This window comes from Seriola lalandi, unplaced genomic scaffold (genome assembly GCF_002814215.2).
Source record: "Seriola lalandi dorsalis isolate HSWRI2012SDOR001 ecotype SW California unplaced genomic scaffold, Sedor1 jcf7180002054585, whole genome shotgun sequence".
In the NCBI taxonomy this organism is placed as follows: domain Eukaryota; kingdom Metazoa; phylum Chordata; class Actinopteri; order Carangiformes; family Carangidae; genus Seriola; species Seriola lalandi.
The window spans coordinates 1,186,800-1,212,639 of record NW_019525138.1 but is presented as its reverse complement, the minus strand read 5'-3'; the positions used below and the strand labels follow the sequence as shown (position 1 = coordinate 1,212,639).

The following is a 25,840-nucleotide window of genomic DNA, read 5'->3' as shown; positions in this document are numbered from 1 at the left end:
TTTCAGAATGCAGAAAGTTTTATTCCTGAAACAACATAATACATCAGTGGTAAACAGTTTACAAAAGCACTTCTCTCCCTCAGTCTCGCCCACTGACCTGCAGTGAGACACAAGCTCTGGAGTTTGGATTTTAGTCTTGTGTGCAAATACTTTTGACAGGCAGAAATACTGACAGGGCTTGTGTAACCTGAGTGGGTGGAGCCAGGGAACATAAGAAGGAACAGAGGTGTGGAGGGGGGGGTCAGCGAATTAGCTGGTGTATCTCTTATTACGATTAAACCTGAGGGGCGTCTTCTAGAGAGGAGAAATATCTGACCATTTAATTATAGTTTTAGTGTCACAGGCAGGGACATCCAGCCACTTTTACGATATTATCATGAACCACAGGGAGATTTCGAACTCATGCTGAACAAAAGGTCGGGGATCACTAAAATGATTGGAAACCATCCTCTAAGGACCCTGCATATCAAATTTCATGGGCAATGCCATTGACACGTTTTTTGGCTCCACCCACTTAAGTCAAAAGGTGCGGTCAGACCAAAATTGATTCACTCTCATTCAGGTAAAATGATTTGTTTATATTCTTGTTCTTCAAACTTCAAGGTGAAAGAACACAAGCAGCATAGAGGGCGGGAAGCTGCTTGGTTGCGTTGAGTGTGCGGACATTTTATTTTTGGTCTGACTGCTTCGTGACACCAACCAACGACCTGCTCTGCCTTTAAGAAGAATATTTAGAGCTACAACTACAACCTATGAAAAAGCAGGATATGCAAGAGCAAACAAACCAACAAAAAAAAGACATAAACTCATATTTACACCAACACTGTAACGTGTAATTACAGTCGGTAACATAAAAGGAAATGACACGATCAGAGAAGTGCAAAACTGTCAACACGGGCCTGTGAGAAAAAGGCTAATACAAGAAGAACGTGATTGGCTGAGGACGAGATGGCGTCTGAACAATTACAACAGACTGAAATAAATGCACCCACACAGCATAAAAACTCTGTCAAACATCATTTCATTTCTCATCTGATCATATGGAGCGTCAGTTCAGTTCATGTTAAAACTTCAATACATCTTGATCAGCTCTTTAAAAGTACCTCATCACAAAGAAACTACCGTGACGTTGACTTCGGGCTCTCAGGTCAACAGTAACAGAACAAGGAGATGAAATGAACTTCTAAACATTAGTCAGTGGTTTGCCGGCGAGGAGGCCACTCAGGGTTATGATAATACTGTGGGTCCTTCACATACTGTAGCCTTTGCCTGAAGTGGTTCTCCATTTATTTGAAGGAGCATCGAGTTTAGTCATTTGAACAATTTTTTCTCATTGGTTAAGATAATGTAAGTGTCGTACTTCAGAGCATGAGATGGTTCCTTCATCATCGTCCAGAACCACAGGACAGGGTTGCTACTTCTATGGCCTTGCTCAATAACCTGCACAGTTTGATACTCTGCTGGTAAAGTCGAACCACAGTAGTCCCGTGTAGGTTTGTTTCCATGAGCAAACTCCTTCAGTAAACCTACAACTGCCAGATTAAAAATACCCTCTTGATTTGTCCACGTCAGCCTGCTGAAGACTTTAACTAACTAAAAGTATTGCATCACGGCCAATATGGAGAGAACGGATGATTACAGTGACCAATAACTAATTCACTTCAGTCTTCCCTACTTCCCTAATACTACATTCATCACTTGGGATTCTTGGGTCCATCCACTGTGGTTTTACTTACCAATCAAGTAGCAAAATGTGCTGAGATACTGTATATGAAGTGAAATAATAATCCTATTCATTTTTTCTGTAAACTGTAAAAGGTGACTGGCCATCCGAATGCTTGCACTCGGCTGGGCATTAAATTGTAATGGTGGAATCAGTGGTAAAAACCTGTATAACTTACATAACTTCAGGAGAGAGGTGAACCGTCAGTCCCAAAGAGCTCTGAGATACCAAACCTCCAGTCACAGTGAGCTCCAGATTCTGCCGCTACACAACTAATAGTGTAGTGGACCTGAAGGTTGAGCACTGTAGAACATGTGGATTCAAGTCAGCAGCTTCAATCGGTTTCCTTCTAGGTTTGGGATCAACGAAGAAACTAGTTTTTTTTTTTAGAGTTGGTTCCTGACTGCAAGAGCAAAGTGTTCTGAATATTCTCTAATGCTTCATTTACACCTTGTCAACATGAACGGCAAAATCTCACATTATTAAACACCTGTCGCCCGTCTCAGAGTAACACTGTGTAAACACAGTTAAGTAATTCAACTGGTAGGCTGATGTGACTGCTGTTTCCCACTGGGAAAATGATCTGAATGACATAACATAGCATTATTTCACAGCTCAGAGTCTTCTCTATAGCAATGACTGCTCATAGAAAGTGTAGCATTTAGTGCCATGTCACACTGGCAACTGAGGAAAAATCTCAACTACTCAAGAATTAATGGAGAAATGCCTACACTCTCAAAAGCTCATTTATACTGGGAAAAATGTAGCTCCAGTCGATTGAGCTTCACCCACTTTCATGCTGTGTTCTTTGGCTCCACCCATTAGGGGTTCACTTAATGAGTAAGATCAGTTCTATCTGAGAGGTGTAAGAAAGCATGAAGCGTGAGGTGAGGCTGCTTTGGATACAGGCAGACAACTTCACGTAGCTTGACCTAGCCATGGCAGAGTGAGGCAGTGGGATAAAGGCTCAGCAGGTGTCAGTGCTGCAGGAGAAAAAACACAGGGGCTTTCAGTTTTTGTGGCGAGGTTTGCGCCTTGGACACCAGTCAGTATCTGGATACAGGAGGCAGTGGACTGTCTTAAACCTGCGGGGACGAAAAGAGACGAGAGTCAGGGAAAAGACAAGCTACAAGTGTTCATAATGTCATCTAATATCATATCGCATCTCATGTTTCACAGATGTGCCAATCAGGGTTTCATCACCAGTTGCTTCGTTGTACTGCTCCACACTACACACTTCAAGTAGAGTATATGACCAAACCGAATCAAATGTGGACACATCTCTTTTGGTCTGGACCTGGCTTTCCTGGTTTTCTCTATGTAGGCAATTCCTAATGCTCCAGCATAGTACAACACAGTTTTCCCAGTTTGGTGTGCAGAGTGTAACTGGTCTGCTCCATCCAGCACCTTTGGGATGAAATGGAACGACTGTACTCCAGGTCTTACCAGGGGCTGACTCACAAATGCTCCTAAGGATGAAATGGAGTAGGGCTACTAAACAATTAACTGAAATATTACTGAAATCACAATATGGCCAAGTGCAATATGAAAATCACAGGAGCTGCATTACTTTTTGATAAAAGGTCAAATGTGTCACAACAGACCATAAATGAAGCGTTATGATGCTACTGAGAATCCCCATCCTACAATCATAATCTCCACATGTAAAGGAACGTGTGTTTGGTTCAAGCCCCAACAAAAATTGCATTTTTATATTTTTTTTCAGTGAAAGTGAAATCCAAAAAAGACCATTCCAACTGAAATCATGACTCATATCCAGTCGCGATGAGATTTTTTTCAGCCCTAAAATGGAGCATATCCCTGTAGAGAGCAGATGACATGTTCAGATGTCCACATACTGCTCATATAGTGCACATAGGCAAACAGACATAAGATATGTGATAAATAGCTCTTACAAATATAATACAAATATAGTGCCACATTACCATTAATATAAGCTGTGATCACACAGCTGTGATCAGACCACTGCTGATATGCATGGTACAAGATGTTGAACTCCACCTAAGAAATATTGCCAGAGTGCAGCTGTTTTTAACTCAACAAGATGCTATGAAGCTTATCCATGCTTTTATTTCCGGTAGATTGGAAACTGTAACACTCTTTTTTACTGGTCTGGAAAAAGTAAATTGAGAAAACTACAATTCAGAATCTGCTGCTCGACTTTTAACAAAAACAAGGAGGAGAGAGCAGATTACTGCTGTACTGGCTGCGCTACATTGGCTCCCTGTATCTTTCAGAAATGATTTTAGTAAAAGGACTGTTACTTGTTACTTGTATACAAAGCTCTTAATGGACTGGCACCTTCTTACATCACTGACTGTCTGTCGTTTTATGTCCCTAAATGAACCCTGTGATCATCTACAGCAGGGCTTCTAAATGTTCCAAATGTTCCCCAAAATAAAACCGGGGAAGCCCTTCACCCACTACGCACCTGAACTGTGGAACAACCTACCAAGAAATATTAGAGGTGGACTCAGTGAACAGAGGATAGAGTTTTTTTCTTTGTTTTTAAAAAAAAATGTTTTTGTCTTAAATGTTTTCCCTGTTTTAACTGCCTTTCTCTTTTATATTTGTCAAAACACTTGGAGCTGCATCCTGTGCATGAAAAGTGCTATATAAAGAAAATGTTATTACTATATTAATATTATTATTAATTCATTTTTAATAAAAGGCCATATTTGGCTTAGTGTACCAGTTTGACCACAGTCTGAACCGTCTGTGATAATAAATGTTGAAAAGAGCCATTTGATCCTGCAGAGTGTGGAGGAGCAATAAGTACACATGAACTCGTTTTGTTGCAGGTGTGTTTACCTTGTCGGGTCTTCAGCCAGTGAAAAGCCTCCAACAATGCTGACCACATTCCTTCTGTTCTCAAAGCCTCCGTAGCTGAGAGTCACCTGTGGCAGAGCAAACGGACAACATACGTGTTCTGACTTCACTGCGGATAGCAAAGACACAAACGAAACATTTGGATGCTAATATGAGACCGTGAAAGTGCCAGTATTCAGTTTAATGTTTTTTATTGTGCAGCATTTAATAATATTTTTAAGTTAGCATGTTTGAACTGGCAAATGTCTTTCACGTCTCACTATACCGCAGACACTAAATGTCAAATATCAACAAGATTTATAAGGTGTAAGCAGCTGCAACACTTTTTCATTAATGTTGAAAATAAAATGACCTCTGTCTTTTCACTGATTTAAATGTGGAAACTGGGGCTGATCATCAGACTTGCTTGACCTGAGCAATGACTCGACTTGTCTCGCTTGATTTTCCATCACAGTAACTTGGGACTTGCACACGTGCGACCTGCTTCCACCTCTGCAAAACACACATAAGCTCACACACACACGCGTACCTGCTCCAGCACGGAGTCAGTGGGCAGCTTCTGCAGGTTCTCCAGGTGAGAATGGAAGAGGTGTGTGTGTGTTAGGGTGACCTCCAGCAGCGCCTCGATGATGTAGCCGATGGTGCAGTCGTCCGGGAGTCGGATCTTCTCTGCCGTGCTGATGAAATTCCCCAAACTGAAACCGCGAGACAGAGTTTCAGCCAATGAACCTATCAAAGTGTGTTTTCAGCCTAACAGCCCAAACTCTTATTACTTCCTGACTGTGCCTGGACTAGCTGCCTACAGCAACTCCAGCCACATTCTCTGAGGGTTATCTGAATACATTTTTATCATTCTTTAGCTATTCAGATTTACATTGTTCTTACTGGACATAAAAACATTGGTTTTCTCCCACAAAATGCAGCAAAGTGCAGAGTGTGAGTACCCCGGCCTCAGAAGGTCAGATAACTTGAATTACTGTAGTTCAAAGACCAGGAGAATCCATGACCTACCTGGCCCATGGGCTCATTTTCAGAGCCAGACCTCTGCTGATACAGAAACCTGCTCCACCTGTGGCAAACCAGAACTTAACAGACACCTGGAATGAGACAGAAACAGCCAGATCAGGGGCTGTTTGATGTGTTAAAAAAAAACAACATTTATTAACCAGCTTCCTGAAGGGACACTCTAGTGCTTGCTGATATATTTGTCAATGACTGGAGCCTGGAAATGTTGATAGGTTGTAAGTTGACTGACTGATCCGTCACTCTTGACTCTCTCCGCAGCCTCTATAGGGTGATCCAGACTGGGCCGGCCCAGGTACACATCCTGGCTGTGGTGGTAGGAAGAGAGCATCTGCAGCAGGCTGGGCAGAATCACGTAGTTATCATCGTCCACATGACAGAACCACCTGTAATACACACACACAGTCAGAATTGTACATTAGTCTGTATGTAAAAAGGTGTAATTGTGTCAGGTCCTAGAATATCACTGGTTAATTAATTGCTGACTGTTTTCAGATCAGACGCAGGTCACGTCTCGCTCACTTTTTCTGCGACTCGATGAATTTGTCGTACTCCACCGACATCTTGCAGCACAGAGCCTGACGAGTGTGAGCTGCTGAGCAGTTAGTGTTGATGATGTTGGCTCCTGTGAAAGAAAGGGCAGAGGACAGTTCAGTTCCATGCTGCTGTCTACAGTAAATTACTGCACCTACACCTGTATACTTTGCTGGTTGCACATTATTCTTACCAACATTAATGAACCAAAGTGCTGCAATCTCAGAGTTATTAGAATAATAAAAAATGTTGTTTTATGCTTTTTGCACATACATGACCGATCTGTTTGCTATTCCACATTGTCGCGAAACAGTGTTGTTAATTCTTTGATTGTGTGTTTCCAATGAGAGCAGTCGGTCGGCCATCTTACCTGTTCTCATTCGCAGCTCTTTGTCCTCACCGTCAGTGAACATGTAGGTCTGAAACATACAGAGACACACTGTTGGTGCGAGGTCACACACACACACACACACACACACACATACATATTTATTCATGCTCTTCTACTAGGGCACGATGAAGTGCTCCTTTGTTTTCTCTTGTTAAAAGGAAAGACAGAGCAAATACACAACAGTGCCAGATACAGCTGAAATAAAAGAAGCAGATGAAGAGCACTCAATGTGTAAATTGAACACATTTTTACCATGAGTGAGGGACTCAGATAGAATTTTACTGAAATAAAATATTCAAGTATATACAACTGCTTCTGTTCATCTTTCCTTTTTATTTCAAGTCTAAGTTAAAGCTCCATATCTTCCTCTTCTCCTGTGTTTTATTTGAAGCATTGATCCATAAGAAGATATATTTGTGATTTGAAGAACCAAAAACCATCTCAGTGTAGTTTTACATCTCCTCTCTCAGGCTTCTCTCTATAAAAATAAAAAATATAGCATATTTCAGGTAAACACTCAAAGAAACCAAATCCTGCACGGTTGGATGGTGGGTCCAGGTGGGCGGGGCTTGGGGCATGGCTGAGAACAGTGACTGCTTTGTTGTGACATCACAAAGTTCCAGAAGTCCTGACGGCTGGTTTTAAGGCTCAGTTTCTGAATACAGGCTGTGTGAATTTCTCTGTGGACTGAGGCTTTGATACTTTCACAGTGTTAATATAGAACCTGGACCTGATCTATAATCAAACAACACATGGGCATCTACCATTATACTATATGGACCTTTAATATAGTAGTTAATTATGTTATTAGTTCCACCTGTGTTTGAAAAGTCGATATGTCTGCTGTAATAAAGGTTTTTTTCTCTCTCTTGTCACATAACAAAACCATCCAACAAGAAAAAAATCAAATACATGCAAGCACACATTCCTGATGGATTGATATGTAACATAAATGCTGCATTTCTACTGTTTATCTCACATCCTTCAAAGTGAACGATAGAATTATTGTTGCAATGATTCATTTCCGGAGGAGATAAAACCCAGGCTCACAGTATAATAAATCTCTCTGCAGTGTTTTGGGGCTTGATAAACATTCAAAGTCATGGATCCGTTATTCAAACTGCACTTTCTTGGTCATATTTCATGTCTCACAGGAATCTGAAACAACACCCTCCACCCCCTACTCCTCCATCAATGCAGTCCCTTGCAGCATTTTAATGCATATCTTTTTTGCCCATTAAGACATGAAATGCCCTGCAAGGGGGGAGAAAGTTAACTGCTTTATGTAAGGGACTTGGATGTGTTTCACAGCTTCATTGCTGCCATATTACATCACCCCAGCTCTTATTATACAAGAGCTACAACATGTGAACAGTCAGACATGACAGCATCACTCACAGCTTTATAAAAAAACAAAAAACAACAAAAAAAACAGCTTTAAAACAGATTATTCCCAGATCACAGTTTATATCACAGCTTCTGACAGTGAAGCTGTTTTCCACTGACCTCTGAATGGACAGTTTGTGATGTACAGTGTTTAGCAGGCAGAGAGTCAGGCCTGCTCAGCCTCCTCAAAGCCCTGCAGGCAGCCTGTAACTTTCACACACCATCTAATGAGCCACGGGGTCGACGGGGTCATTGACCTTGGCCTTCTAATAAATAACCATCGCCTGTGTCTTTATGTGAAGATATCTTCTCCATACGGGACTATTACAGCGGAAGAGCTGACGCATTTACACTAAATACAAATTAGTAAGAGCAGCTTTTAATTTTACAAGGAGCTGTTAACACAGGGTGGGCAGACTTTACTGACCTGAAAGCAGTAAAATAAGACAGTAAAATGCCTCTAATGCCTCCCAGTGTGTGAGAGTAAATGATTGGTTAGGGCTGACAGCTAACACAGACCAGACTCCCAGGCCTGGACTCAGAGACAGTACAAGCCAAGCTGGGGACACAACCTGAACTGGAACTCGTTTAGCATGAAAACAGGCTATATCACTTTGACTCAATATTAATGACACTTTACAAATTGCTGAGGACAATCCACTTGTCCATTTTGTCCATTATTCTGCTGTCATTTATGTAAAACCTCTCCATCCATGTGTGGCATCTGTAAAGGCTGATCCTCAGGTGCACCATATTAGTGGATTAATGGAAACCCCTCTGTATATATAGTATAAAGTCACACAGATGTAATGGAACAGAACAGTGAAAGCCTTAAACACTCTTGGACAATGACACAGGACACTGTATGACTTCATTAATCTTGCATGTTGCATTAAAGCTCCATATTTTCCTCTTCTTCTGTGTTTTATTTGAAGTGTTGATCCATAAGAAGATATAATTGTGGTTTTAAGAACCAAAAACCATCTCAGTGTAGTTTTACATCTCCTCTCTCAGGTTTCTCTCTGGAGCTCAAATTAGCCAATCAGAAGAGAGGAAGCTCTGAGCCTCTCCTCTGATTGGCTGAATGTTTTCTGAGTGATCCTATAAAATATAGCAGATTTCAGGTAAAACACTCAGAGAAACCAAATCCTACAAGGTTGGATGGTGGGTCCAGGTGGGCGGGGCTTGGGGCATGGCTGAGAGCGGTGACTGCTTTGTTGTGACATCACAAAGTTCCAGAAGTCCTGACGGCTGGTTATAAGGCTCAGTCTCTGAATACAGGCTGTGTGCATTTCTCTGTGGACTGAGGCTTTGATACTTTCACAGTATTAATATAGAACCTGGACCTGACCAATATGATTGACCAAGAGGGCGCTTGGTGGAGCTCACAGTTGTTAACTAGACAGTGAGTTATTTCAAGGGAACACATTCACTGACTGCATACCATGGCTCATCTCTTCCATGGAGCAGAATATACAGTTAGGCCCAGAAATATTTGGACAGTGACACAAGTTTTGTTATTTTAGCTGTTAACGAAAACATATTCAGGATACAATTATATAATCAATATGGGCTTAAAGTGCAGACTCTCAGACATCCAAATTGGAGCAAGGGTTTAGGAATTACAGCTCTTTAATACGTAGCCACTTCTTTTTCAAGGGACCAAAAGTAATTGGACAATTGACTCAGAAGGCTGCAAAAAAAATATCATCATACATCTTCTGTAAAACATGGTGGAAGCAGTGTGATGGCATGGGCATGCATGGCTTCCAATGGCACTGGGTCACTTGTGTTTATTGATGATGTGACAAAAGACAGAAGCAGCCGGAAGAATTCTGAAGTGTATAGGGATTTACTTTCTGCTCAGATTCAGCCAAATGCAGCAAAGTTGATTGGACGGCGCTTCACAGTACAGATGGACAATGATCCAAAACATACTGCAAAAGCAAGGAGTTTTTTAAAGCAAAGAAGTGGAATATTCTGCAATGGCCGAGTCAATCACCAGATCTCAACCCAATTGAGCATGTATTTCACTCTCAAGACAAAACTTAAGGCAGAAAGACCCACAAACAAGCAACAACTGAAGACAGCTGCAGTAAAGGCCTGGCAAAGCATCACAAAGGAGGAAACCCAGCGTTTGGTGATGTCCATGGGTTCCAGACTTCAGGCAGTCATTGCCTGCAAAGGATGCTCAACAAAATATTGAAAAGTAACATTTTACTTAGGGTTATGTTTATTTGTCCAATTACCTTTGAGCCCCTGAAATGATGAGCGTTTGTATAAAAATAGCTACAATTCCTACATGTTTAATCATATATATTTGTTCAACTTCTTGAATTAAACCTTAAAGTCTGCACTTCAATTCCGTTGTAGTTGTTTCATTTCAAATCCGATGTGGTGGCATGCAGAGCCCAAATCATGAAGATTGTGTCACCGTCCAAATATTTCTGGGCCTAACTGTACTCCAGGAGAGTGGGGTTATATAAAAGCGATGGTGCTCTCTACATTTACTCAAAGGCCAGCACTGGAAAGGCAGTCTGCAGTTGGTTAATGGTACAAATTGTGAGTCATAATTCAAACATCATCTCAAATGTGCCGATTGTGGTGATTCTATTGACACGAATAGATTGTGGTGGGGTATTTTGCTGTTAAAAATACTGGCGTGATCAGACCTAACATTCCTTCTACCTTCCTTGTAGGAAAATTTGCACTTTTACCATTTTTTTTTTAGTACTTCGCTCTGCAGCTCGACCCTACAGCTTGAGACTGTTGTGAAAAACGTTTGCTGGAGCCACCTCAAAATGGCAGTTCAGTCTGACTTAAGGCTTATAATGAAACAGAACAAGTGGAAACGTCTGTGCTGGTGTGCAGAAAAGTTGGTTTGTATATGCACTTGTTTTGATAAATTACACACTTTAATTAGTTCAAACTGTCATATTGGAAGAGTCAGAGCTGGAATAAGTGATGGGTGTGTAAGATGGTGAGTGGGGCATAGCAAAGTGTTTCAGCTCAGGTCTTCCAGTTTCAGGTTGCTGTGAAATTTCCCCCCCAGAGACCCGGGCAAACACTGCACCGATGGAACACTCACTTGGATTTTAAGTATAGGGTCTTATCCAGAATGCAGAGCAATGTAAAGTGTAGGATAACCCCGATAAACAACTTGAGCTGAGGGAGGGGACTGTGAGTAACAACATTTATTTTCTTCTAAACATCCTGTGGTTCCTGTAAATGTCAGTGAGGACAAACTTTAACCGCATCAGTTTGGAATCTCTGGTGGTGACGAGGCAACACCCTGAAAATCGTCTGAACGAGATACGCAGGGTGCACCCAGGCAGGAGCCAAAGCCATTAGCACACACATCACCACTGTACTCAAATCCAATGAAACACTGGTGGATCCACGGCTCCGAACGTTACGTCCCTGTGTCAGTATGCAGCTGACAGCTTTAATGATCACAACTCATCAGTTATTATAGAGGACTTTTAGTTCATGGACAACACCCTCACAGCTATAATGGATGGTTCACCCCTCTGATCAGAGGACATCCCCATTTTTCCTGTTTTTATTAAAATTTCAGAAGCATAAGTTCATCGAAAGCAAACTTATTTTATGGATGAAGAAGTTGGTGAACTTCCAGCTTTCCTGCAGCAGTGGAAGTTAATGAAGCCTCGACAGTTAATGCAAACAGTTCCTACAACCTTCTGTCTGTACAAAGACACTGTAGGAACAAACTGTGTTTATTAGGACAACACTGTACTGCAGGAAGTAGGACTGTATATTACTGTAGCAGAGGAAGACAGACTGCTTCATCCTACCCCGAGATAATGAGCCACAACATTAGACGATGACGACCTGAACCCCACAGAGCTGCTGTAGGATGAACTGAAAGCAAAGCAACCTGCAAGTGACACACATTAGTGGGGAAAAGAGTTGGGACCAACTTTCTGAACAATGTTTTCCATTTTAGAAAGAACGTCACGAGTGAGTTTGGCAGCTGCATGAGTCCAAATTTTAGATTAAATAAAGCTCAACTGGAAAAATTTAGGTGTTCTAAAACTTTGGGACCAATACAACAGTGTGTGTGTGTGTGTGTGTGTGTGTGTGTGTGTGTGTGTGTGTGTGTCCCACACTAAAACAAGAGTCACTCTGCTTTTTCCACCACTGCAGTCTGCAAAACATGCAGCAGTATCACGACATGTGCCAGCAGCACTTTCTCAAACCTCATTTGGGAAGGGGACATGCAGGCTGATGGTTATTGGTCACCAGCCTTCTGTTGCCCTGTGTCCTCTTCCCTAGTGTTTACCATGGCGCTGTGAGCTGTTATGGTCAGATAACTAGTGAGGCTCACGTCTGTGGTCAGACTGTGTTGAGGTTATTCATTGTAGAAGATGGGTGGGATGGGGTCAGGACTAAGGCTTGGTTCAGGTTAAGGTAAAGGGAAACACAAAGCGATGAGGAGAAAGACCGCAACACAACACTGTCACAACAATCAATCCAAAGGATGTCATGTTATTAGCAATAGCAACTACCACTATGTCCAAATCACATGTTTTAACTCCTCCTGGCTGAAAGCAAATGCTTATCTTGGAAGGCTGCACTTCCAGATTTTGACATTATACTTCTTGTGTCTGTAAGTGAGGCACTTCGGATAAATGTGTCTGCTAAATGAATGTAATGTAGAGCAGATAGTGAAGCATGGAGTCGCTGATTTTAGCTATACCACTCAATCTATAGGGTTGTGGCGGGGGGGGGGGGCTGATTTTGAGCAAGGTACACCCTGGACGGGTTGCCAGTATATCACAGGGCTGACATACAGTATAGAGACAAACAACGCTCACATTCACACCTACAGGTATTTTAGAATCACCAATTAACCCTTTGGACAGTGGGAGGAAGCCGGAGTTCCCGAAGAGAACTCACGCAGGCACAGGGGGAACACAGAAACACAGAAAGGCCCCAGGCCCTGGGTTCTATCTGTTTCACTGGTGTGAAACAGACAGAATGTTCTGGAGTATTTCTGATACAGTATCTAAAATAAAATCTGAAGAATCTTGATTAATAATAAAACTAATATTGGTGTTTTGTTTGATAAAATTATTAATTACTTAATTAAAATTGGGTCACTATTTGAGTCACTGTTGTATTATAACAATGATCAGGCCTCTAGGACAGTCTAGCCCAGTTAACACTACATCCACAACAATCAATAACTCCAGCCCTGCTCACCTGTTCTTTTGCTTGGGAAACCCAGGTCTGAATCAGGAGCTCCAGTCTGGACTTGTGGTACTTCCTGGTAGTCTTCACAGCAATAAAAATGTCCTTCAACTCTAAAGGGTCATGGGACTTAGACCCTGAAAGTCCACCACCAATCTTTCCTCCAGGGGGAGCCCCTCTTTCTTGGTTTCTTTTGGAGCCCACCTCCGTCTTATCATTCCTGGTAGCTTCAGTCTCTGTGGATCCCCCCTGGCCCACTGAGCTCCCATTCAGCCCTGTGGACAAATCAGTTTCCCCAGCGTGGACAGACACTGCTGGAACCCTGGTGTGGTGCGACGGTGTAGGTCTGATTTGGGGTCGGGGCTGAGGCAGGTCCACCTGGCGAGCTGGAGGCTGGAGGGCCGGGAGGAGCAGAAGCAGGAGGCCGCAGAATGCGAGGGAAAACAGGAAGCAGAACTTGCTGACACCCACTGAAGCTATGTGCATCCTGACTGGCCGATGGAGCAGGTTCATCAGCCTCCAGGGCTGCAGTCACTAACAGCACCACCCTGTCCCATCCTCACACCATCACATGGAAACCTGCACAGAGAGGAGGTTCAGCAGCATATTTAGAGGTGTGTTCATACTCATTCTTCATTCGTTTTTAACTGCAGCGCTTCAACTAAACAACTAATTTTTTCTTTTAGCCCCATTCCTTCCTACTAGAACCCAGTGTGACCAAGTCTTGTTGTGTCGACCAATTTTTATTGAATAAAAACACAGCAAAGTATCATTCATTTTCCTGCTTTGCAATAAAAGCCTCTCACCTGCAAACCACAGATGATTTTTGTCAAGCAGCTACAAAAAAAAATTGCATTCCTTTGGCTACTTCACAATAAAAGCCTCTCAACGATGTGCCTGTGGAAAGCTTCCGTGTGAAGCAGCAGCAGGAATTGTTTTAAATTATGATCTAGCTACATTAGCCTTCAGTTGAAGAAAACTGCCACTCACTCATTTTTATAATATATAAATAACTGGTTAATCATCCTATTCATCTATTAATCAAACGACAGAAAATGCACCAATAACAATTTTGAATTTGCTGCTTTTTACTCTTTTCTTTTTTTAATTGCTGTAAATGGAAATGTAGGATTTGGCCAGGAAAAAAATCACAGACCCCAACCATCAGGCTTTAGTCATTCTTTTCCAAAAGCCAAAACTGAGAGAAAAAGATGACAGCTGGCATACTGTGTCCATACTTGAAGTGTGCTTGAGCAATGCACTGAAGATTTCAAGGGTGCTGGTGTGTTGTTGACCTTTGACTTCCCAAAAGGACAAGGATGGGGCAACGGCAGAGAGCACGAAGCAAAACATCATTATAATACAATGGAAAAAGTGAGTATAAACAGCTGTATTTAGAATACTCTGTTCACATTCAAAGTTTGTAAGAGTTTCCATATTGAGTCAAAATCCCATCGTTATCCCAATGTAAAGGCAACAATCTACAGGTATAGCTGTAGTATATTCACTCATTCACAGCTAATAAAAAAGGTGCTTATTTCCACAACTGATCAAATGTTAATTTGATCGGTTTCTCAGCAACGACCCAACCTGCCAAAGCTTCATCTGACACGACGCTTAAGGTCGCTTCTGATTCACCACATAAAGAGCTATTAACATCGGCTATATTAACATTAGCTATGTACCAATAACTTCCAATGCTAAGCGACTGATTGACTATTGTGTAGTGGTGTTACATATTGTAATTAAAGCCTTAACAACGTTTGAAACCCACGTTGAATTTTTTGAAAACCTTATTTTATTATGAAAGCAGGAGAGGGCCATTTCCTTGCTTTTTCCACGTCTACACCACATTGGACCAGGTCAAGATGAAAAACCACTTCACTTAAACTTGTCAAATCTGGACTGGACAGCCCAGACAAGCCAGAGACTCTTTAAACAGTTTCAGATTTTATTATATTTCTGAAAACAAACAAAATTGTGATTTCACTGCTTTTTCAAATCTACACATCCAGGTCAAGATCAAAAACAAGTATACTTGACTTGTCACATCTGGACTAGATTATAAACTGAAAAACAAAAGGGAAGCAATGCTACGACTAGGAGCAAAAAAATATACTGTGTGGCAGATGACTATAGGCTACAGTATAAACTCTGGATAACCGGGTAATGAGGATCATATAAGGAGGGCTGGACTGGGTTATCAGTAACGGCAGAAACACAGTGAGGACAACGTGAGAAGAGCAGGGTCTGAAATGATGGCAGAAGTTAATGGAGAAGCTCAATGAGATCAACTGAACGATTTTTCAAAAGAAATGATGATAATTGTGAGGATAAATATTGACAGAAAGCTTTTCATTAAAATGCCTTCATGTATAGACATATGTAGCAACGAAGAACAAGTGCACTAACGGCTGAAATATGGTCAAACACAGGCCACAGTGAAGGCTTCAGCGAAGACAAGAATCAGTGACAGGCTGAACGTGGCCACTTAGAGGAAAGAAGAATCTGATGAGTAAATCAACCAATTTAAATCTATTAAGATGTGTGATTGTTTTTCAAAAGCTTAATATAAGTTTTTTTTTTTTTTACTTTTGTGTTGAAGTGAGAAAGAGGAGATCTTCATGTGATTAAAAAAAACGAAATGGAGAAACATGGACTTCAATGAATTTCTGGCCACAAAAGGACATGTCTCTGTGGCTGTATTAAAAAGCATTTATATTCCTATTTTTTACATTTTCACAAATAGAACAAAAGGTTTTCGAGTCCCTGGCTTGTCTGGAAACACTCTAGTCCAGATTTGACAAGTTCAAGTGGAGTAGTTTTGTATCAAGACCTGGTCCAGTGAGGTCGTCTAACACCTTTTCACAAGGTAACTCAGCTATGTATGTGAAGTTTAACTTAGTTTAACAATCCATGCGGAAGGAAGGAAGCTTTGCAACTAATCTGCTTAGAGACCCTGATACTTCACTTTAATTGTTTAATGGCAACATTTAAACTCACTCTGGTAATTTACCAAACAAAAAGCTTTGCTCTTTCAGTTAAGAATAAAATAAATTAAAATCAGCTTGTTTACAGGCATATGCCATATAATATATAAAATACATATAATTTACCAAGCAGTTCTCATTTTCTGTACACTGACGTTACTGCTTACAAATGTGTATAATTGGGGGTAATTGTGTGAATCCCACGAAAACCCGGTAGAAAAACACGTTTTTAAGCAAAAAACCTGTGCTGATTGAAAAGTTATATCTAGAACAACGTGAACAGTGTTTCGTATCAACCCCTGTCCCATTTACTCCCATGTTCTACGAGACGGGACAAAATAAGTCTATAAATGGAAAGATTTCCAATGGAGTTTGGCGTGGTGAGCAGCACCGGGGCTTCTCTGCAGCACTTACCGGGAGATATCAAAGGACGCGTTCGGCTTCTTTCTTCCAGTATGACGCCTTTACGTCAGTCGGGATACAGCTTTTACTGAAACACAACCGTGTTTAGTAAGTGTTTAGTGTTTAGTGGGAAACCTCACGTCGGACGGTGGTGAATGATAACAGCCACCGGATCTACTGCCCGACTCGTTGTCTTCCTTTTTGTCCCGACGTGACTTTAAATTAACAGCGGCCCCGGTGCATTCTCTTCCGCCCTCGCGGAGCAGGTCGCTGCTTTTCTTCAGGAAGTTATTCAGAAAAACTGTCCAAACACAAGCTCATTGCCACTTGCAGACGACATCCTCTAGTTAACTAAATATTCCACGAACTACTGAACTCAGCCCGGACAGCCGAGCCGAGCCGAGACAAACCAAGCCATAACAGTAACATTCATATTCCGATGAATCCTTTCAAAATAAAAGACCTGATTTAACCCTGAACATAGGTAAACTGAGATGCGCTGAATGGGCACTAATGTAACTTTCAGAAAGGTAGAAATGGATAGAAAAAACTATAGTAACTTTAATAATAATAGTAATATACAATACAAATACAAGTGAGAAATGTGATTTGCTATGAATCCAAATTGTACCCATAGTGTTTGTTCACGTTAGTTTTGGTTACAAAATTGTATTTTCATAACAAAATCATTCATAACAATTTGTTACCATTAGTTTCAGTGAGTCCCACTTACTTAACACTAAGTTATTTCCCTGCTGATTTTATAAGCTAATTACAGCCATTAACGCCTAAACACAACTGATAACATTATACAGTTATATACAAATTATATGTCAGACAACTTGGAACGGTTATGGTTAATGTTGTTAAAGTGTAGTGCTTTTATTCTTAAAAATTGCGTACTTCCGGTATTGCTTTGGCTAAACTCTCGTTAACTTGACGCAGCTCTCAGTCGCTGCTCTGTGTGGAAATGATTACTTGTTTCTCAGCGCCCTCTGCCGGTCATTAATGATGCAGCGCTTCACCAGCAGGACAGTGTTTGAAGCTGCCGTCTGTCAACGTGACTGTATATATCTGTATATATCTGTATATACATAGGAACACCTGTGCATCTGCTTATTCATGCAATTATCCCCTCAGCCAATCATGTGGCAGCAGTCTGGTGTATAAAGTTCTGCAGGAGCTTCAGTTGTTCACGTCAAACATCAGAATGAGGGAAAGTGTGGCCCCGAGTTTTTACTTAGAATGGAGTCAATAATAGAAAAACATCCAGATTAGCCATGACATTTGAATGAATCATTAATGAATACATATGTTTAGGAGAATTAATCGAAATGAAATCTGGTGAAATAACCAGAGTATCCAGGATACTGCTTGAGAAGAGAAAACTATACCAAATGTCTTTTTTTTTTGTGCTGCAGTGAAAACTAAGCTCTACTTGCCTCCAGTCTGTTGGGGCGGAGGCAGAAATCTCAGACAGATATCTGGAAACCAAATAGAACCAGAACTGCAATTTTAATAGAAGTGAGAAAAGAAGTTCTGCCCTTTAACATACTTATACACAGGCGGAGGTGTGTGCGTGTTCACGGTGACTGTGCAGGACTGACCTGGAAGACAAACATGTTTTGCTCATTAACTCAGTGGAAGTTTAATCTTTGAGCCCAGCGGAACAGAGAGTCAGCTTCCTCCTCCTGCTGCTGGTGAGTACTGCCACGCTGCGACTACAACCACAAACCATACGGTCTGAAACGGTATCGGGATGCAGGGAAACGTTTGGAAGATTTAGGAGATCAGGAAGTGGCAGCTGGGTTTTTAGCCCGATCAGCATAGACACGAGCGAGTCACATGACTGATCGCCTTGTGTTTCTTCTGTAACTGTTATCTGTCCTGTTCCATGTCAATCCGCGGCTGATCTCTGCGGACAGCACCGACCATGGAGATTTCATTTGCGGGTAAACGAGCTCTGGTCACCGGAGCAGGAAAAGGTAAAGATAACAATGGACACAAATAGACACAGCACGTTTCCAGTGCGCACACTGACACCTGCAGGCTGCTGTAGAAATCGCAGGTCTGCAGGTCTGCAAGACACAGCGGCTGTGACTTCAGAATAAATGAGCCCACATTCCTCCATGTTGTTCTTCAGATATTATATTCATAAAACTCTTGACTTTATTTTACCTCCTTACATCCCAGCAATATCAGCTGATTCTTGTTTATCGTATTGACTCTATAGAATAGAAGAAAGACATTTGATGTCACATTTTAATAGTTGATAGTTTGTGATACTTGGTGCTATGGGCACATTATGGTCTGGAAAAAAATAGGTGACACAGCTCTAATTCTGATGAGATTAAAACTGTAGGGAGTCAAATAGAAACAAAAGCCTACAGAGTTTATTCTTTTGATAAAAAAACTCATGACGTGTTTGTTGTTTTCCACACGTCAAAGACTTGGTAACAAGGTAATGCTTTATTTTTTAAGTCCTGATATTTGGCGTTTATAAGCATACATTATCAAGTAATTTGTTTATTAATATATTTGCTGACAAATCCAACCCCTCCTGTGGGCACATGGACGTGCAGGCTGCTGTACAAACAGATAATGAAGGACAATCTAGTAAAACACAGCTGGAATAATATAAAACATGTCTTCACAGAAGATATAACTGGTGTAGATGAATAAAGACTGTGTTCTATGTTTCTTAAACATACCATTTATTGAATGTTTGTTTACTGCTGATAAAAGCTGAGGTGATGATGATGGTAAAACAGCATGTGAACTGCTCAGCGTATTGGATGAATTGACTCGGAGTCTCGTCAGCTCCAACACACTGAGAAAATGGAATAAAAAAAGCTTTGTTCGTGGAGGGCAGTTTGGCAAAGCCTGAGACATGTGTGGAATGTGTGTGTGTGAGTGTGTGTCAGCTCTGGTGTCACAGCAGCAGCTCCACTCTGTAATAAGTCTTTGTGTTTATGGATGTTTTGTGTCTCAGGGATTGGCAGAGCCACAGCTCTGGCCCTGGCACGCTGTGGGGCAGAGGTCACGGCGGTCACACGCACACAGGCTGACCTGAGCAGTCTAATGGAGGAGGTATGCCCCCCCCCCCCCCCCCCCCCCCCCCCCCCCCGCACACACACAACTGAGAGGCCTCTGTCCCTGACCTCTGGTCTCCCCACACCCTTCTCTGTTTTATCTGTCCTACTGAGCCCCCACTCCATCTCTCCACTCATTATCCTCTAAGGTGTCTACAGTACTCTCCACCACACTTCTCCGTTCTTACATCATCCTCCTCTTCGTCTTCATCTTCACAAGATGAAGTGGAATGAGGATCTGACTTTGACTGACATGAAGCATCCATATTAGTATTCCATATGCCAGCCGGACTTGGATGCTGATGCTGGAAACTGGTGATTAAAGGAACTCTGATATGAGATGAAAATGTCAGGAAGCAACTCTGTGCAGTTTTGCAATCATCTTTTTATTTTTAAATAACAAGGGAATTTATAAATTATTGAAAAAAAGAGGAAATGAAAATATTTTCGATGATAATTTCAAAAGGTAAAAGAAAAGGAGATGAAGGTTTTGAAAATCATAAGATCAACAGAAATACTGTATTGTATATTGAAGCAATTTGTGAAGCTGGATATCAAAAGCATGAGGATGGAATGAAATGGATTTTACTCTGAAGTGGTTTGTTTCTTCCTCTGAGGAGAACACTGGAACTGTGTCCTGATTACATATTAGATACTACAGCATGTAGTTTATGATGATTTTCATAGCAGACTATTTTAGTGAGTCAGTATAACAAAAAAAACAACAGATGTACTGTTTTGTACCAACAGGATATAGTTTTGTTTGTAATTCTACAGTGATTACAGTATGTAGATACTGTCACAGATCACTGTAGAATTCATCAGTACTGGTTGTCTGTCAAAGGATAATATAGAAGCTAATTACATTTACACATTTCTGCTACTTCATCTAATACTTATCCAACATGTCTGCTTTCGGCTCCCCCTCTCAGTGTGCATCCATCACGCCGGTGTGTGTGGACCTGGCAGACTGGGGGGCCACAGAGGCGGCCCTGCAGGGCGTCGGCCCCATCGATCTGCTGGTGAATAATGCCGCCTGTGCCAGCCTGCAACCGTTTCTGGAGGTCACGCCCGACCGGTTCGACCAGTGAGACACATATGAGATACTTTTAAGATTGAGAAGCACAATGTCGAACATATGAGTCAGGATTTACAGTTACATCATGTGGAAACCTGTTGTGTTTATTATCTAAGGTGTTTTTCATCTGCAGGTCATTCAATGTGAATGTGAAAGCTGTGCTGCATGTGTCCCAGGTAAAGTAACAGCTCTGTAAAAGACAAATCATATCACTACACTTTGCATTGTTGGATCCATTTTTTAGTTTGCTCTTTCAGTAGATGAAGTAACATGATATCTAGTTTTTCCCAGCTACAATGTAGTTCAAGTCTAATTTCAACTGTACTGTACTTAACCACTTTACTTAAATTTGTTTACCCTCAGCTGTCAAATTTTAATGCCTTCAATTGTATATTTGAAAACAGTCAGAACTAAGAAGCCCCTCCTCAAAGTCATAAAGAATAAGAACTTTAAGCAGCAATGTTTGAAGGGACAGCTAGGCCTTACATGATGAAGTAGATTCCCAACTGTTTCCCAACTGATTACCGCAGAATGACTGGTTGGAAAACGACTGGTTTGCTGTAGTAGACAGTTAGGCTGCAATGGTAGGAAGTGCTGCATTCAATACAGTTGATCCCAAAATAAAACATAGACTGGGCTCTTTGGCACTGGTTGTGGTCTTATCAAATTAGTCTAGTGTTAAGGAAGTTCTTTTCAAAAAGAGTTAACACTATATTTCTAGTGGTGTGCCTCAAGGTTCAGCCCTGGGCCCTATTCTTTTCTGTTTTGAACATGCTGCCATTACAGTCTTTCATTTGCAAATATGGAAACTGTATCCACTGCTATGAAGGTGACACATAACTCGATATCTCTGCTTCACCTGATGATCTGAGCCCTGTCACAGATCTGGAAAATATACATTTCAGAAATCAGTGATCAGTGACTTAATCACAAGAAAGTACATATGTACAACAACGCTTATATACTGGCTGTCCTATCATGCCTGAACATGTCAAATAGATAAGCTCTAACTGGATAAGAGAATGTGAGGGTGGTATTTTTCTTGTGATTTGGGCCAGGTCCTCTGGCCCAAGTCTGTTAGTTGTTCTGAAGTGCAGGACTTAATCCTTCAGCGAGGCAGCTTTCAGCTTTTATGCTCCGAGCCGATGGAACAGTCTCCCCGAGGACCTGAGAGCAGCTGGAAGAATTTAAATTTTCAAACCGAAACTCAAAACACAACTCTTCAGCCTGGCTTTTTTTGTCATTATTATGTTTTTTAGTTATTAGTCACTTTATTTCATTCTCTTATTTTACTGTATTTGTGTTCTAAATTGTACTTTATTATATTTTATTCTATGTTATCTGCTGTTTTATTATTGATTTGCTTATGTTTTCTTTTTTGGTTTGCTAATGTTATTGTAGCTTTTAAAATCTATTTTATTGTAAATCATTGTCAGCTTTCTTACTTGATTTGTCCTTTTCTTTTTAGCTCATCAGTCTGTGAAGCACTTCGAACTGCACTAACCTGTATGAAAAGTGCTATACAAATAAAGTTCGATTGATTGGTTGTTTTAATAACACCATTAGTCTAAATGCAAATATCTGCCTCATCAAACCGCTTCCCCACAATCAAATCAAACCTCTGTCTGTGTGGGTAGATAGTGGCTCGTGGTATGAAGGCCAGAGGATCAGGAGGCTCCATTGTCAACGTGTCCAGCCAGGCCTCACAGTGCGCCCTGAGAGACCACGCTGTCTACTGTGAGTAAGAGAGGAACAGCCATGTGCCAACAATGGCCCGGAGCCAGGCTGGGTAACATGTCCTGTCCTCAAAGTACACTGCAGGGAAGTAGTTGAATGACAGTAACTGGAAACTGTTTTCTGTTGTTTCTGTCTGTGTGTCCCTGTCACTGTTCAGGCGCCACTAAAGCAGCCCTGGATATGCTGACTAAAGTGATGTCTCTGGAGCTCGGACCCCACCAGGTACCATCACTCTGAAGCCCCTTTTTGAGCCAAAGTCCAACTGAAATCTGGCTGTGATAATGTTCTGTCATGTGCTGTCATGTTGGACATTTGTCTTTTCCACAACCCAAACATTTTGAAAAGCGGTGCTAAAAACAAAGAGCATTTTTCTAAGCTGTTAGCAGTTAGCAGTTAGCATGAAGCTTTTGGTTTTCATACCTTTACAGCATTTCACATTTAGTAATTAGCAAGAGTGCAGATTGCATTGCTTCATGACAAAGCAGTAGCTAAATCTTTAGTTGCTGCTCGGCTGGATCTGGTTCCCAGCATCATGTCCGAACAACTGAACCAGCAGGTGTTGGAGCCACTTCTACTGTCGTGGTCCTTGATGTTTTCCAGTTTATTTGAACCTAACTCAGCACTGCTGGAGGTTCTCAAATTCCCAGAGGATGTCGGCAGCAGGCTAAACAGCAGCATTTCACTGCCCTCTCTAGTCTGCTTCAGCTCTGAACACACTTAGCACTCATCTAATCAGTGGCTCAATCCCAATCCCCTCCCATGGCCCTACTCATAGTTTTGGAGTGTCCTTGACTGGGTAGTGGCCCTTCAGAAAGGAGCTACAGAGGTAGGCTGTGAAATCTTTGGGACACCACTTGTCACTTGTTTTGCAAAGCATTCTGGGATTTTTTTTGTCATTTGGAGTTTGAAACTAAAAATGCTCTATTTGGAGGGCTAGATGACCAGCATGCAAAATGGATGGGATCAGTGATGTCACAAGATCTTGGAAACATGTGAACTTTGGTCATAAAATCTCTTGTGTGGCTCTATGATGGTTCACCTCAACATTAATACAAAGAGCTGCAAAACACCATGTTTTAAGATTGCAACCCCCACCCTGATCCCTCAATACTATCCAGACGCCTAAGATGTGTCCGTAAAGAACTATCCTCAGAGGATATTTTTAGACCCTATTGATTCTCCAATGAGAACAGATAAAGTTCATGAGTTCCTAAATATGATCCTGGTGCCCTACAATAGGTCATTAGGTCTAACAGTGGGCTAGTTTATATTCATTCCCTGACAAGAAAAATAGGAGCCCCCATGTATTATAATGCAATCCAACACAAACTGCTATTCATTTTATGACAATTATGGCTTAACATTTTATTGTTGTTACAATCACATAATACTTGATTATGTTTTTATTCATCTCACCTGTATATTTCATATATTCGGAATCAATAAAGATGATCAATATGATATATTGTCTTATCAAAGCCACTCCACTATGATCATTGCTGCCAGTACCACTGCTAACAGTAATACTTTGAATAATGATGACAATACAGTGAAGGGGTTTTGTAGAATTGAATATTAAATAGATCAATTTTGTTGTTTCATTGTTTCTGCTGGGATTTAATACCTTGTTGTGTTGTGATGTGCTCAGATCCGTGTGAACAGTGTGAACCCCACAGTGGTGATGACTGAGATGGGTCGTGTGGGTTGGAGCGACCCCGTAAAAGCCAAGATGATGACATCACGCATCCCCCTGGGCCGCTTCGCAGGTCAGACTCAGCAGGCTCTGTATACATTATAGACATTCTGTTGACTTCAGGATGCTGCAGATGACTGTGGTTGTCTGGGGCAAATGCACAGATTCCCTCTTGTACAGTGACATGGAAGATGAGATCAGCTGTCTTTGTGTACATCTTAAAGCTGCAGGGTTCCTACAGTGCATTCAGAAAATATCAACGTTTTCACATTTTGTTATGAAATCAGTTCATTTTTTCCCCCTCATCAGTCAATACTCAGTACCCCATTATGACATAACCTAAACAGAATTTTGGAATTTTTGCAGGTGTATTAAAAAGGAGAAACTGAATAACATTGACAGAAGTATTCAGACCCTTCACTCAGGAATTGGAATTGGGGGATTTTTTTCTTCTGCTCCTCTCAAGCTCTGTCAGGTTGGATGGGGAGACCTTAAAGAGACAGGTGTGTGTCTTTAGGGTGTATTGACTATAAAGTGATGAGGGAAAAAATTAGTTTAAATAGTTTTTGCATGAGGCTGCAACAAAACAAAATAAAATAAGTGAAGGGGTCTTAATACTTCCTGAATGCACTGTCTCCCCTGTGCAGGGTCGCAGGGTGCTGAGACTATCCCAGCATGCATTAGGTGAGACGCAGGTGAAATGCTAGACTGGTCACACGTTCATCTGGTCCATATCTGCACATCTTTAAGGAATATTCCAACATTTTGGGAAATATCAAACTCAAACAACTTTACATGGTGACAGTATGTGGAGTAGTGTTGACAGCTTGTGTTTGCTGCCCCAAAGTGGTGAAAAAAATGCAGGTTAAATACACAGACATGAGACTGGTATCAATTTATCTCACTCTCATAATGAAAGAAAAGAAATGTTTCCCATGATGCTGAGCTTTTCTTAACATTTAGGTTGTCTGCTTTAAAAAAAAAAAAAAAAAAAAAAAAGAGGCATGGATGGTGTGTTCCCACTGCTCAGCCTCCTCACACACTTCATACCAGGGAGCTGAAAAGGTTGATTCACATTCAGGAATGTGGATTCCACCCTGGTAGTGGAACAATGGAGCAGCTGTTCACCCTTGCCTGCCCATGCAGTCTATATGTGTTTGTGCTTATATGTCCTGTTCTAACCGGAGCGAGAACCGTGTCCACATGTTCTCTGCAGCGAAGTGCAGAAAGTTAATGTTCGGTGTTGGACTCCGCCGAGGCTGAGGCTCATCATCAGTTCATGCTTTTCACAGTCAGCATCTTGAGGTGGAAGCAAAGAGTGGAATCCAATCTAAGTCTACTCTTTTTTTTTTTTATCAGCATGGGAATAAACAAAATATTTGTGTGCTATTACAATTTACAACTCCTTGGATATGGAAGGCGGTCTGTTTCCTCTCCAGTGCTACAATCACACAGTGCACATACGCGCTTGATGAAATTATTAACTGAGCTTCTGTGTGTTTGTGCAGAGGTGGAGGACGTGGTCAACAGTATTTTATTCCTGCTGAGCGATAAGAGCAACATGACGAATGGAGTCACTCTGCCGGTGGACGGGGGCTTTCTGGCATGCTGACCACCATGAGACACACACACACACACACACACACACCCCACCCCCACCCCCCACACACACACACACACACAGTTGATTTTTATTTTCTAAATAAATTCATCCACTATACAACCAA

The 25,840-nt window shown here is 41.4% G+C and overlaps 2 protein-coding genes across 3 annotated transcripts; one reads left to right on the top strand and one right to left on the bottom strand.

Moving 5' to 3' along the window:
• Positions 1–18,254, bottom strand: rfng (RFNG O-fucosylpeptide 3-beta-N-acetylglucosaminyltransferase). 2 transcript variants are annotated; one of them, XM_087177272.1, is made up of 9 exons: positions 18,121–18,254; positions 13,134–13,700; positions 6,501–6,549; positions 6,119–6,221; positions 5,829–5,982; positions 5,585–5,670; positions 5,103–5,268; positions 4,556–4,641; positions 1–2,808 (listed from the first exon to the last, which is right to left on the bottom strand). In XM_087177272.1, the coding sequence occupies exons 2-9, from the start codon at positions 13,632–13,634 to the stop codon at positions 2,733–2,735; spliced, it is 1,221 nt and encodes a 406-aa protein (XP_087033398.1). In that variant the 5' UTR covers positions 13,635–13,700; positions 18,121–18,254; the 3' UTR covers positions 1–2,732. The 2 variants fall into 2 exon arrangements, with proteins under 2 accessions (XP_087033398.1, XP_023274744.1); XM_023418976.2 differs by lacking the exon at positions 18,121–18,254 and adding an exon at positions 16,526–16,921.
• Positions 18,074–25,840, top strand: dcxr (dicarbonyl/L-xylulose reductase). The gene is made up of 9 exons (XM_023418828.2): positions 18,074–18,213; positions 18,439–18,498; positions 19,506–19,603; positions 20,538–20,692; positions 20,817–20,859; positions 22,321–22,420; positions 22,578–22,642; positions 24,069–24,186; positions 25,622–25,840. The coding sequence occupies exons 2-9, from the start codon at positions 18,447–18,449 to the stop codon at positions 25,723–25,725; spliced, it is 735 nt and encodes a 244-aa protein (XP_023274596.1). The 5' UTR covers positions 18,074–18,213; positions 18,439–18,446; the 3' UTR covers positions 25,726–25,840.

What these genes read in the sequence shown, in the direction of transcription:
- rfng (XM_087177272.1), bottom strand. Translation starts at nt 13,634, where the DNA reads ATGAACCTGCTCCATCGGCCAGTCAGGATGCACATAGCTTCAGTGGGT. An exon ending in AGAGCTGCGAATGAGAACAG is followed by an intron (nt 6,222 to 6,500) that starts GTAAGATGGCCG and finishes TTTCTTTCACAG; the next exon opens with GAGCCAACATCATCAACACT. An exon ending in AAAATGAGCCCATGGGCCAG is followed by an intron (nt 5,269 to 5,584) that starts GTAGGTCATGGA and finishes TCGCGGTTTCAG; the next exon opens with TTTGGGGAATTTCATCAGCA.
- dcxr (XM_023418828.2), top strand. Translation starts at nt 18,447, where the DNA reads ATGGAGATTTCATTTGCGGGTAAACGAGCTCTGGTCACCGGAGCAGGA. An exon ending in TGGAGCTCGGACCCCACCAG is followed by an intron (nt 22,643 to 24,068) that starts GTACCATCACTC and finishes TGATGTGCTCAG; the next exon opens with ATCCGTGTGAACAGTGTGAA. An exon ending in CCCCCTGGGCCGCTTCGCAG is followed by an intron (nt 24,187 to 25,621) that starts GTCAGACTCAGC and finishes GTGTTTGTGCAG; the next exon opens with AGGTGGAGGACGTGGTCAAC.